The following is a 13,192-nucleotide window of genomic DNA, read 5'->3' on the forward strand; positions in this document are numbered from 1 at the left end:
CAAAAAAATTAAAAAGAACTGCACCGCCCGGGAATCGAACCCGGACCCCCACCTTGGCAAGGTGAAATTCTACCATTAGACCAGCGGTGCTTTACATTTTTTCTTATATTTTTTAATTAATCATATTTAATACATTTCTCATATCAATAATATCTTTAGAACTTTTAGATGAATTATATGTTGTATGGATTTATATCTTTATTTGATGTATTATGATTATAAGCAGGCCATTTAGATTTTGTAGATGATGGCAGTAGAAGTGATGGAGAATCTGGAGTATCAAATTGAAACTCCAAAGAAAATATTTGTCAGTTTTCAAAAAATAATAATGCCAAAAATCTCATTATAGGTTCAAGAATATTTGCTCTGGCAGTTTAAAGCATTGTAATATAATAATTCCGCTGTACTCTATATATTCTGAAAGATCTAACATCTTATCTGAATAATCATGCAAAATTTGAATTTGTATTTTTAATTCGGAGTTACAATCCCATAAAAAACATAACAAATTTGATTTAATGATTCAATGTAAAAAGATATGTCTGATAGATCGATTTTCACTCATATAAATTTGATAATTCTGAAAGTAGTATTTGTGACTTTCCAGAATACATTATTCTTGCAGTGATCTATCTTCATAGCAAAAACATATTTGTGAATGTCGATAATGCGTTATATCTATATAATACAGGTATATTTAAAATTTCCATGACAAAATGTCAATATCATTGAGTTTCAATATGACAACTACTAATAATATGAAAATTTAGAAATATTAGAATTCGACAATAGTTGTTCTCTAGATATAACAAAATTTTATCATATGAAGCACTTACTGAGATCATGCGTTTGCCATTAAATATGTATTAGTGTTTAGAATTATGCTCACCAAATAAATATAAGCATTTACATTTTTTTCATAATCTATATTTTTTTTTATATGAATAACCGAAAAGATTTCCATTTCATTACCGATACCAAATGAAAGGAGATGTTGCACCAGATGTATATGTACTGAAATTGTTAAAGAAAAAAATCGATGATGGGATTGTCTCGGAAAATTATCAGTGATTTTTTATTTTTGAGAGAGAATTAGAATTGGCTTTATATAAGTAGCTTATATTTAAATGGAAAAATGATCCTTACCAACATTTGGACGATAACCGTAAAAAAAGAAAAATTTTGATAATTATTATTTACTCAAATAAAAGAATTAAAATTATCTAATTACGGAAGGAATTAAAACCACTGAATTTTTGAAAGAGATATGAGCAACTAATTTTTCTTATTAAAAACGTGATTAAATATAGTATACAATATAGATATATCCATGCAATATGGAACCAATCAAAATTGAATATAAACAGTCAAATTCAATTCAAATTTGAAAATATTCAATTTTTTTGTATATGATTTTATCAATTTATATATATATACATGTTTTAAATATATCTATAATACCAATAGTAACAAGATATTTTACTATTTTTTATTAATTTGACGAATTAATAAATGGCAAAATAATTTTATATATATTAATACTGCAGATGATAAAAGCTTAATATTCACAGGTTATCGAAATTCAATTCATCGTTTTATAAATGACAAAATATAATAACAATTACAAAATTCATATATAATAAAAATATATTATTCTTCCCCGTAATTTATTTTAAAATTTTTCAGAGAAATTTTATCGCAATTCTGAAATGTTTGGAAAAATCAAAACAATTAGTTATTATTTTATCAATCTACACATTAATAGTAAGATTGTTGATTAACGTGTTGTTTTGATTTTAAAAGTGACATTTAACCATTTGTGCTAAATGTTCTACACTGATCATGAGATTTATAACAGCTCAATAAGCGATAGCGAGAACACAAGCAGCAGCTTTTCTGTTTGCGTTCGCTCAACTTTCATGCCAGAAGGCTTCGCAGAAACATTCGATTCGGATCCTATCGAATTTGATTCGTCTGATATCATTACCTTCGATGAAGTTGAACCTAAACCAAGCTCAATGCCAACAAATTTCAGCCAATTTATGCTACCGGGGTTCGATCTTAATTGATCAACATTCTCTTACACCTTTTTGAGGTTTGACCTCATTAATTAATCCTTTACCATGCTAATGTTTGATTAAACTTATTTATTGTGAATTTTTATTTTAATTTTTAATTTTTTCATTCCAAAATTTTTAATTTTTCTTGAAAAATTTTCCTATTGATCGAATAGTTAATTTTTTGTATTCTTCTTATTTCAGCATTTTACATAACAGAATTGCATTGTATTAATTTTATAATTTCTATTTTTATCAAATTTAGGAACATGACATCTAATATATATTATAAAAGAGGCAAAAATAATTACGTGCAAAATTAGGATAGTATTTCTCATATTTTATTATTCTATAAATAAATCTATAAATTATTAACAAGCACATCCATTTCCTGATGCAGCCTTTGGACTTGCATTAGATGTCTTGGCTTGGAGCTGTCCTTTCTCTGCTTTGTCATAAACAAGCTTTGCAGCGCGGTAAAAAGCTTCTTGGACGTTATCTCCACCTTTGGCAGATGTCTCAAGGTAGGTTAGTTGGTGGTTATTCGCAAACTCTGTTGCTTCTGATGTAGTAACTGATCTTGATGAGGCCAAATCAAGTTTATTGCCAACAAGTGTAATAGCAGCATTAGGATCACAGAGTGTATGAACATCATTGAGCCAATATGATAGTTCATCAAAAGATTTGCGGTCAGTCATGTCATAAACTAAAATTACGCCAACAGCATGTCTGTAATAAGATTTGGAAATAGATCTGAACTTCTCTTGTCCAGCAGTATCCCATATCTGAAGTTTTACTGGATTGCCGTCAATATCCATCACGGTAGAAAGGTATTGAACTCCAATTGTGGACTGAATTTCTTGGTTGAATGCACCATCAATGAGTCTGGTTAATAGTGATGATTTGCCGACACCACTCATCCCAATAACAATAAACTTGAAGTTGTATTTGTAGTCGACTCCAATCATAAATGAAAAATAACTGTCAGATTTTATAAAGATTTTATTCTTACATCTATCGTTAACAAAAGTGACAATTCTTACAGTTGATAATTCAATCTGAAGAATTCTCAATTTATATTGTTTTAATACGTAGATTAACTTTGAGTATCCAAGAAATTGGCTCTAATATTCCGTATTATTAATCTCTTTATAGAAAAATCCCATTTAGTTCCTGATCAAATGAAATCAACAAAACAATAATTGCTAGAAAAATCCCCAAACACATTGGCACTTGTTTAATGATGCACATGCATTTTTCTATATCTTAGATTATAAACCGGGACTCCTTCGGAAATAACTAAAGGATGAAGAGCATTTTCAACCTTTCGCATCACAGGATTTTTAATAGACTCATTATTTTTACTATCAAATGAAACAGTTGCTCTGTTATTTGCATAATTTCTAGTAATTGTATCTTCAAAATAACAATTATTGATGATAATTTTTGAATAACGATAAGCTGTTCCATCATATCCTATATCAGAATAAGCTAGATAGTTTTCATTCTGGTTTTCAGAGAAAATACATTCTTCAATTGCTGCCGTTGTTCCAAGCCTTGTATAAATAAAGATCTTTAAACTATTATGTGCAAAAATGCACTGTTTGATTGTGAGCCTTCCGCTATATAGCACACAAATTCCTTTTGAATCTGATTTTGTTGCAGAATTCCTTTCAAATAAAGAATGCTTAATATAATCTGAATTATCATGAAATACAGTAAATAATGCAGCATCATATGACTTACAGTTACTGATATTTATTGCAGAATAATTTCCGGTTGCGTCTCTGGATCTAAAAGGCGAAACTCCGAACTATTGATCAGAACAATATACAATTGATGTTGCAAGAATTTGATTCCGTACAAACCTAAATGTCGCAAATTGGCCACCATCATAATAATAATTTGAAGACGCAATATTATTGTAGCATTTTGATGCTGTACATTTGTTTATTATGCAGTTGCTATCTCCAACTTCAAAGAAAATTGCACCAGCTGTAGTATCTCCATACGAATCTTCCTGCTGAGTTGGAACATTAGTAATAACGCTTGCAAATTTGCAAAATTCTATTAATGCGTTAATGTTATTTTTGTTTTGAATGAAAATAGCATTTGAATTTAGATTTTCTACTTCGATATTTAGTAAATAGTATTTTTTTTCAGACATATAAAAGTCATTTTGGTTTGAATTGAATACAGACTGGTTTATTACTTCATAATTGCTTGCGGAATAAAATTGATTCCAAGAATTAAATAAATTAAGCCGTAATTTTGTTGTATATGCACTGGGATAAATAAAATTAGTTTTAAAAATAGCCATAGAAATGATTGATGCCAAATTCATCTTAAACTAGTATATTCTTAAAAGTTAGTTTTCAAAATAATAAAACCGCAAACTGATCCCTTCAAAACTTCCAAAATAAAATCATTTTAAGGTTATTTTTATATATCAATTATTTTATTAATGCTAAATTTAATATATTAAGCAATATTTCACGATAAAAATTCAAATAAAGATAAGGTTATCATAAAATTTTGTAAATATTTTATTCACAAATTATTTTTTAGAACTCCCATGTTTTCTTATTATTTGCAGTAACTAATAAAGTTTAATTTTCTATGAAAACTGACAACAGGCATGGAGTTCAATCAACAAAAAACCTTAATTTTGAAAGAAATGTGATATAACAAAATTGCATCCTAAAACACAACAGGACATCAGTCTTATGTCAAACATATTCTCTAAACATTGATTTTATCTTTACAATCACGGGATTATGCTCATTTTGATTTGATCTTGATTAAACGTATTTCAAAGTTATGATATGCATTTCTTTTCATTGAAAAATACCGTTTCTTCAATGGTTAATAAGATACAGGATCTATTTTATCAAAATTTACTAAATTTTTAAGGGGCATTATCATTTTCGTCTGGCATCTGAATTATTGAACTATAACTCTATTTCTAATAATTTAAGCGCAATCTACCCATACACATCTTATATGCATTGCAATTCAAGTAGGTATCATTGCAATCTCATAAATTTATCTTTTTAGCATGCCCCTAAAAATAAAAAATTATCATTTTCGTCTGACGAAAATAATAATCCTTCAATTTTTAATCTCAAAGTCTCATCACACTTTTCAATGCTCGATTTTTAAAAACTGTTTAAAAATGGAGCTTATATTGAAATAGTGTAGAGACTAAAAATTACCACAGACTATTTCAGAGGATTGAGTTGCCACTGTGGTAATTTTTAGTCTCTACACTATTTCAATATAAGCTCCATTTTTAAACAGTTTTTAAAAATCGAGCATTGAAAAGTGTGATGAGACTTGCAAATTCTGTTCTCCTCTGAAAATTATAACAAAGACAATTAAAAAGACCGTCTTGATATAAAAACAACATCTAAAAAAATATTTCTCCAAACTAATATATGAAGTTTTGCTGTATTAATTACAAACATAATGAAACAATCTGCTTTCAAGTTTAATTTTGCCATATGAAGAAGAATGACTTGTTTCTTTATTATTGGGTATTTAGAATAATGAATAAAATCAGGAAACTTATTTGCATATTACTCTTAACAGATTTTAACGTTTTAATTGATAGATTTCTCATTGTAAAATACTTTATATAAATGAAATGCTAGGAAGTTTTTATAAATTGATTAATTTTTGACAATAAACCATAAAAACTTTCAATTAATTGAAAGTAATTTCAATTTTTATTTTAACCGCATATAAATTCTATTTTGTCTCTCTATTCTTTAACCATTCGAAGGTTTTTATCAAAAGATAACACAGCGACAGAGCACAAAGACTATATTTTTAAATATCTTCATTCGAAATGGGAAGAATATTTTAGTGGGAATTTTTCATTAATTTCAAAATTATCAGGCAAAAATTACACAGCTTTAAATGGCAGGTATTATTTTAAGAATGTGTTTGTATCTAATCTTAAAACGAATGCATTATATTCAGAACATAGCCAAAATGCTACATCTTCACTGTCCTGGTTGATTGAAACTTCCAGATTTGAGAACATAACAACATCAATTCTTCAAAAAAATTCAGAAAGTGATGTTACAACTGGTGCAATCTATTTTGGCTATTCAGGAAACTGTTATTTCAATAAATGTTCAGGAATACAGTGTTTCAACAATGTAGACACAGATAAGTACTATTATTATGGAGGAAACTTCTTAACAACAGGGGCAAGCAATGTGAAAATTCACTTTTTATCACTCACGAAATGTTCTGATGATTTCAAGGGAGTAAACTCAATTAGATTCAAGTATGGCGGTGGAACAATATATGCAAACAATATAACAAATTGCAAAGCATATAGTTCTGTTATCATGAACGCTTTTCCTGCTATTGTTTCTGTGACTTTTTGCATGTACTCATCAAACAGTGTTTCAGAGAGATCTTCAAGTAGGTATTATATAACGTCATGTTATTCCGATGAATTGACTTTTGAACATTGCATATTTCCACATCTTGGATCTGGAACGCTGTTTTTCTCAAGTGGGAATTCCAAAATATTTGTAAACAATTGTAGTTTCGTCAAAAATGAAATTTCAACAATTGCAAATTCAGAAAATAGTAAATATGTAACAATTAGAGATTGTTATTTTGAAGAATCATCAACAAATTTGGATCCTGGCCATATTTATTTTGATGCTACTAATAATTCTATACTTAATTTGTATTTAACTAAAGAAATAATTAAGAGAATTAATACGAAACAGACAAAAACTAATTTAAATTATGAATATTTAATTAGATTTAATAGAATTCATGTTCGTCGTTAAACATTTTGAAGTTGAAAATCAAATTATTTTCAAAATCCAACAACTGAAGTTGTATTAGCATCAGAGATTATGTATCTGAAGTTTGCTCTAAAATCCTCATTCCTAATTCTACCAATAAGTTGTGGATGTAGGTGAATACCTAACAAAAAATCTAAAATATCCTGAAACTTTACAACATTCAAAGTTTTCAGAGTATTACAGTCAAAATTTCTTGTTACGATTGCACAGCAAAAAATAGATGACTTAACATGTTGTAAATCTTATACCATTCAGTTAACTGTCATATTGAAAATTGAAAGAATGTGAAAAAATTTGCTTCATCAATGTATTCATTTCAGATTTTTTGGATTAAAAAATTTGAATTTTTACTTTTTGAAAATCAAATTGAAGCGGAAAAGTTATTGACAATGAATATATCATTACTCATACCAATATGAAAAATCAGATCATTGAATTTGTGAGCGTTCAAACACTTTGAATATATTCTATGCGATCACTTTCAATTGAAATATAGAACCCTTTTATTATTACATAAAATATATACCTATAATATTACACAATTTTTTTACATAATAGTTGCTCAAAATTTTTATGCATAATTATAATGTTCATCTTATTTTGTTCAATTTGTAAGACTACATCAAATACTTTCAGATTATCGAGATCATGGGAAGAATTCTATCCTGACACTCCCTACAATCAAGCAATTGAAACAAAGGATCCTTTTACATATCAAACAAATAATTACTACTACATCAATAATGTAATATTTGATAACCTAACATCACAGGCTATATATGGGAATTCAGTTGCTATCCATACAGTTATTGAAGACAGTACTTTTACATATATTACCTCGACATCTACTTCACAAGGTGGTGCGATTTATCTTACCAACTCAATCGAATTAAATCAAAAGAAAATATGCTCATGTAACTGCTGGACAAAAAATAGTGGCCAGTACATGTATCTTTCAGCAGGCTATAAATCGGTCAAAACGATTCTTTCATCCTTTACAAGCTGCGGAAACTTATCATCTGGAAACGGTATCTTAGCAGGCGTTAATGTAATGAATTATGCTACAAATTTGAATTTTTCGAAATGTGAAACTTATTCAGCTTCAGCTTTTAGCTACAATTATTGCAAGAACCCAAGCAATATATCGTTTGGCAATTTTGAACATTGTGCAAGCAAATTGGATTCTGTTTTGAAAAAGTCTGGATCTTTAGGTAGTCATTATCTTCAAATCAATGATTGCACTATATATAACTGCAGTGTTGATAATAAATTGATATATTTCGAGGGAGCAACAAGTATATTAAATTCAAACTTTATAAATAATGTTTTAAGAACATCCACATCTCCTACGTTGATATATACTACCGGAAGAATGATCATTTCAAGTTGTTATATTGAATCTAATCAAGATTTTTCGGCTGCAAACTTTCAAACTAGTGATTTAAGAGATTCCGCACTAGAATTAAATAATCAATATTATATCATTACAAAATGCATCGAATTTAAAAATGAAGAAGTAAAGAAAACTTTTGTTGAAGAATCAAATGTCATCAAAGTATATTCTGGAAGAGAAAAAATCTTGATAGAACCTATTTTGATATTCTACTCTTGTTAACCATGCTTATTAAACTGTTTGCATACATGATTTTTTTTTTAATTTTTTTTTTAAATATGTTATATTAGAATTGAGAATTCATATGCCATTAGATATAAGTAGTTCAGTTTCTAAGACCATTGACAATTCTATTAATTTATTTGTCGAGAAATTTTTTAAAATTATTTAGACTGTGTTTTATTCAAACTCATTGAAAAGTATGTCTGAGGTAAATAGTGTCTGATATTTTATCCATTGGAATATGATATCAAAAAATATATTTGTGATAAATTCTGAACAATCATTGATATGTAATTTGGGAAACTCAGTGTTGCGAACTGTAAAACATTATTTAACAAAAATGAAAAAAATTGCCTGTCTATTATATTTACCGTAACAGTTTATAAAATATCTCAATTTTTGAGCCAAAACGGAATAATAAACGAATATGTTCAAAATTAAATTTTTGATATAAAACCCAATAATCTGTCAATAATAGGGTTTAATTGTTTATTCCATATTGAAATTCATTTTCGTTTTTTGATTTTTTGAGAGATTTCTAATGTTCTGATTTCATCGCCATGCAAATTATATAGAGCATTATGCATATTGTAGGATCTGATATTTTTTTGAAGATTAGCCGGACAATCGTTTTCAATTCAAACGTGATTTCTGATAATTTACGATATTTATTGAAATTTAGCCTACACTTCATTTTTATCTAATGTTTGACGCAATCAAAGAAAGACGTGCTGTTAGATCTTACATTACAGAAGAGAAAATCCCAAAGGATGTTCTTGAAAATATTATTAAAGCAGCTCAAAATGCTCCAACAGGATGCGATTTCCAATCATATGATTTCATAGTTGATACTAACAGAGAACATCTTACTAAGATTGCACACGCAGTCTATAACTCATTCCCAGGCATCGATAAGTTCCTTAAGAATCCAGATATCTTCTATGGTGCTCCATGCGTTATTTTCATTGTACCTGCACGTCCATTCCGTGAAGACTGCTGCGTATATGATATGGGCATTATCGGTCAGTCCATTTGCTTAGAAGCTAAAGTTCAAGGTTATGCTTCAGTTCAAATTGGATTCGTCCATGGAACTAAACCAGAAGTCCTTAAACCATTCCTTGATTTGCCACGCGATTTGAGCCCATTAGCTGTTGCAATTGGAAAGCCTTCACCTGATTTCACACCAGCACCAAAGGAAATCACATCCAAGATTCACTGAATTGAGTAATTAGAATAAACACCTTTCTTTAATTAGATTTTTTCTAATTTTGTTATAAAATTTCATTATTCAGCCATTTTTAGTGCCATACATTTCAAAACGTATTTATTCGAATGGGTTTGCTAAGATCTCTAAATAAATGACTCAGAAACACATAAATGCTGTAATAGTAGTATATGAATGCGGGTTGTGTGACTTTTTTTGTAATCGTAAGAATTCTCACATAATTGAATGATTTTTGAACATACTTCCGAATAGCAGATTTTAAAAATTTATGAATAATTTATACCCAGATTTTCCTTACTTTTACCACTCCCCATGTAATTTCTGGGGAAAACGATAATTCATTTTTTTTATGGATGAATAGATCGTTTTCCTAGAAAGGACCTCATATCTCTGGCTAAAAAGAGTGTCAGATCCTAAATAGGTTATTGATCTAGTGTACAAATCCAATAAAAAGCCTATTTTTTTGGCTTTTTTGGTGCTCATTTTTTCGAAGATCTACATGAATATGGGGAAACCATCGGATTTTTTTGGTTAACCCACATCTTCATGTAGTCTGGACTATCTTTCCTCGAAGGACCTCTTTACGGGTGTAAAAACTCATAAAGTTCTCAAAAGATTCATTCTCGATCTCCATGCTGAAAGAATTTACAATAAAAAAGAGATCTACGCATCAAACTACAGCCATAAATGAACTGAACCCCTAAAGCTCAGCTCTTAGTTTATCAAAAACGTCGAAATCCTTCTCATTGCAATCAAATTTTCTCAATAACTCATAAGAAAAATCGAATTTTGATTAAGCCGATGTTATAGGTATCACAAATACTACAAACTTGAGCAATATCGAAATTGCCAGCAAAAGTTTGAAATTGCATTGCTCATATTTGTTTTGTAAACTAAAAATCTGCTTATATTATTCATTAATTTTTTATATATTATTCATATACTTTAATAAAAACAATACTATTTCACCTTAAAAATGAATTTCATAAGTCAATATTATTTTTTTGAAAATGTATCAATTTTCGATTAAAACAACATGAGAATAAAATTTACGCAAAATTATTTTAAAAAATGGTTTTAAAAATTTACAATTGATGAAGAATAAGATTGCAAGAAGTTTTGAAGTTTAATTTTAAGAAAAAAAATTCGGATATTATTCATGGATCTAAGTAATCTGATATTTGAGTATCGGCACTATGCATAAAACATATATTTATAGTTTTTTTGGATTTTTATGATTTTAAATATATTCAAATTTGGCAATCCAATAGATTTTTAAAAAATAGATAAATAAAAATAGATTACATATGCAGCAGATTTAGAACATGAAACAAATCTTATAGTGACCCAAAAAAAAATTCATGATCCAAAAAAGAAAAAAATTAGCTAAATGGGAATCAAACCTTGGCATAATGAATCATTAAGTCGGATGTTTCCACTACACTACACCAGCAGTTCGAAAAATACCCTTGGTGGTTCTATTTAATAGCTACTCACAACGATAGGCGGTGTCCCCAGCTTTAGAGAGGTGGTAAAAGTAAGGCAAATCTGGGTAAAAAGTTTTTATTCCTACAATTCCTATATTACCATTAATAAAAAGAATATATTTTTGACGAAGTGAAGATTCGCACTTCGTCACAAAACTCCGAAAAAATAAAGTTAGATTTTTTTATTTAATATAAAATGTATGGAAAAAGAATAATATCTGATTTTGAACATTATTTGATTGATTTACTAATTGATCCACAAAGCTGTTGTAAAATTAATTTTGAATTTAAAATTAAAGGAACCGTAAATTTTGTATTTATTTATCACTTAAAAGAATATGACCGATATCATAATTTGATATATGAAACTAATATAATATTTGAAGATAACAAACTTACAAGCTTCGAACATGAAAATGATATAATATTCGAAGATGAAAAAAAGAAAGAGATTGAAAAGCAATTCAATGAATGCCTTTTAAATACATATGCGCACATTATAAGACATAAAATGAAATTAATTCCTTATTAATCAAAAATATTTTTTATCTTTATATAAAGATGACAAATAGAAAAATAATTTTTATCTGATAGAAATAATACCTACAAATGACGGTATATAAAAAATTGACTTCTTACGTAAAATTAAAACTAAGTTAAATTTATTTTTTTTATTTTTTATTTTATAATAAATGAGTATAACAACTAATTCATTGAAATCTTTAAAGTTCACTAATTCAGAATTAGAAAATATTTTAGAAAATTTTGGAGACGGTTCTTATCCAACATATATGCAGAATGTGAAAGAGTTTTCCAGATTGTTGAATGAATTTAAATATAACGGACCAATTACTAAAAAGGCTATAATGAGATATTTATATCCCAAAAAAGTTGAAAAACAGGAGAATATTCCTCTTTATGGTCCAGAGGACCTGGGCTCAGAGAGCCTTGAAACACCTCCTGAATATTTTGAAGAAAAAATTAAACAAGATGAATATTATAACGATGAGATTGAGAAATTGGAACAATTAAGAAATGAAATAGATGAAAGAATTAGTGAATTGAGAAATGCTGAGAATGAAGTAGAGGGTTTAATGAATATCCCAGCTTCAGAATCAGAAGTTCAAAAATCACATGAGGAAAGATATAAAAATTACTTTTTGGAATCTACTAAAAATTTATTAGATGGTGATATTGACGAAACACTTTCAGAAGAAGGCACAAAATTTATTCATAAACATAAGCTTCAGTTTATTGACGATGGAGATTATCCATGTATATTACTTTCACCTCCTCTTGATTCTGAAAAATTCAAAAAAGCACTGAAAAATGTAACATATGCAACAAATACGATTAAGAAAGAAGACCATGATATTTACACAAATTATTATTTAAATAAATGTACAGGTGTTGATAAAGTTTTTGATTTGTTAGATAAAATATCAAAAGAAACAATTGGTACATATAAAATTTTATGCGATTGTGGTTTCATTATTGAAGATACCAATAATGTTTCATATGAAAGAACAGCACCGAAGGAAGACGAAGTGAAAGGTCTATACCATTCGTTATTAAGAACATAAAAGATATGAAAACTTATAAACATTATATTTATTCATTTATTTCAGAAAAAATGGAAGCAACCCATAAAACATCATCTCATCATTTTATAGCTATTCATACATTCCTTTTCAAAGTTGTGAAATTAAATAAGACAGGAATTAGATTTAATGTATCAGGGTACGCATTCTTGAGTAAATTAAAATGTATTCGTCACGTCGCAGATGATAAAAATTTATGTGTTCTTAATTCATTTTATGGACTTTAGCCCTGGACTCTCTGAGTCTCGGACTTTAAAAAAATAAACTTTATTTTTATTTATTTTTTAATTTTTATTCTTACATAAATGAACAAAAATGGAACAGCTAAAATGAATGATAATCAAATAAGAGCCGAAGGTAGAAGGTTATTTA

At 28.1% G+C, this 13,192-nt stretch overlaps 5 protein-coding genes and 1 non-coding gene across 6 annotated transcripts, besides 1 other annotated feature; 4 read left to right on the forward strand and 2 right to left on the reverse strand.

Annotated features, from left to right (window-relative positions):
• Positions 1 to 19: 19 nt before the first annotated feature.
• Positions 20 to 90, reverse strand: TVAGG3_0191860. Its single transcript has one exon. It is a non-coding gene; the product is annotated as a tRNA-Gly (tRNA).
• Positions 91 to 1,697: 1,607 nt separating this feature from the next.
• TVAGG3_0191870 (uncharacterized protein) lies at positions 1,698 to 2,169 on the forward strand (the record flags this gene model as incomplete). Its single annotated transcript, XM_051226011.1, has 1 exon — positions 1,827 to 2,069. The coding sequence occupies one exon, from the start codon at positions 1,827 to 1,829 to the stop codon at positions 2,067 to 2,069; it is 243 nt and encodes an 80-aa protein (XP_051110997.1).
• Positions 2,170 to 2,393: 224 nt separating this feature from the next.
• TVAGG3_0191880 (regulation of endocytosis) lies at positions 2,394 to 3,052 on the reverse strand (the record flags this gene model as incomplete). Its single annotated transcript, XM_001316414.2, has 1 exon — positions 2,429 to 3,025. The coding sequence occupies one exon, from the start codon at positions 3,023 to 3,025 to the stop codon at positions 2,429 to 2,431; it is 597 nt and encodes a 198-aa protein (XP_001316449.1).
• Positions 3,053 to 7,407: 4,355 nt separating this feature from the next.
• Positions 7,408 to 8,527, forward strand: TVAGG3_0191890 (uncharacterized protein; the record flags this gene model as incomplete). The annotated part of the gene is made up of 1 exon (XM_001316413.1): positions 7,479 to 8,507. One exon carries the CDS (start codon positions 7,479 to 7,481, stop codon positions 8,505 to 8,507), a length of 1,029 nt encoding a protein of 342 aa, XP_001316448.1.
• Positions 8,528 to 9,183: 656 nt separating this feature from the next.
• TVAGG3_0191900 (nitroreductase family protein) lies at positions 9,184 to 9,809 on the forward strand (the record flags this gene model as incomplete). The annotated part of the gene is made up of 1 exon (XM_001316412.1): positions 9,211 to 9,726. The coding sequence occupies one exon, from the start codon at positions 9,211 to 9,213 to the stop codon at positions 9,724 to 9,726; it is 516 nt and encodes a 171-aa protein (XP_001316447.1).
• Positions 9,810 to 11,415: 1,606 nt separating this feature from the next.
• Positions 11,416 to 13,192: part of a mobile genetic element that runs on past the window's edge.
• Positions 11,912 to 12,545, forward strand: TVAGG3_0191920 (uncharacterized protein; the record flags this gene model as incomplete). The annotated part of the gene is made up of 1 exon (XM_051226012.1): positions 11,912 to 12,545. A coding segment is annotated over one exon (634 nt), but the record flags the coding sequence as incomplete, so codon positions are not given.

The sequence above is a fragment of the Trichomonas vaginalis genome, chromosome IV, assembly GCF_026262505.1.
Source record: "Trichomonas vaginalis G3 chromosome IV, whole genome shotgun sequence".
In the NCBI taxonomy this organism is placed as follows: Eukaryota; Parabasalia; order Trichomonadida; family Trichomonadidae; genus Trichomonas; species Trichomonas vaginalis.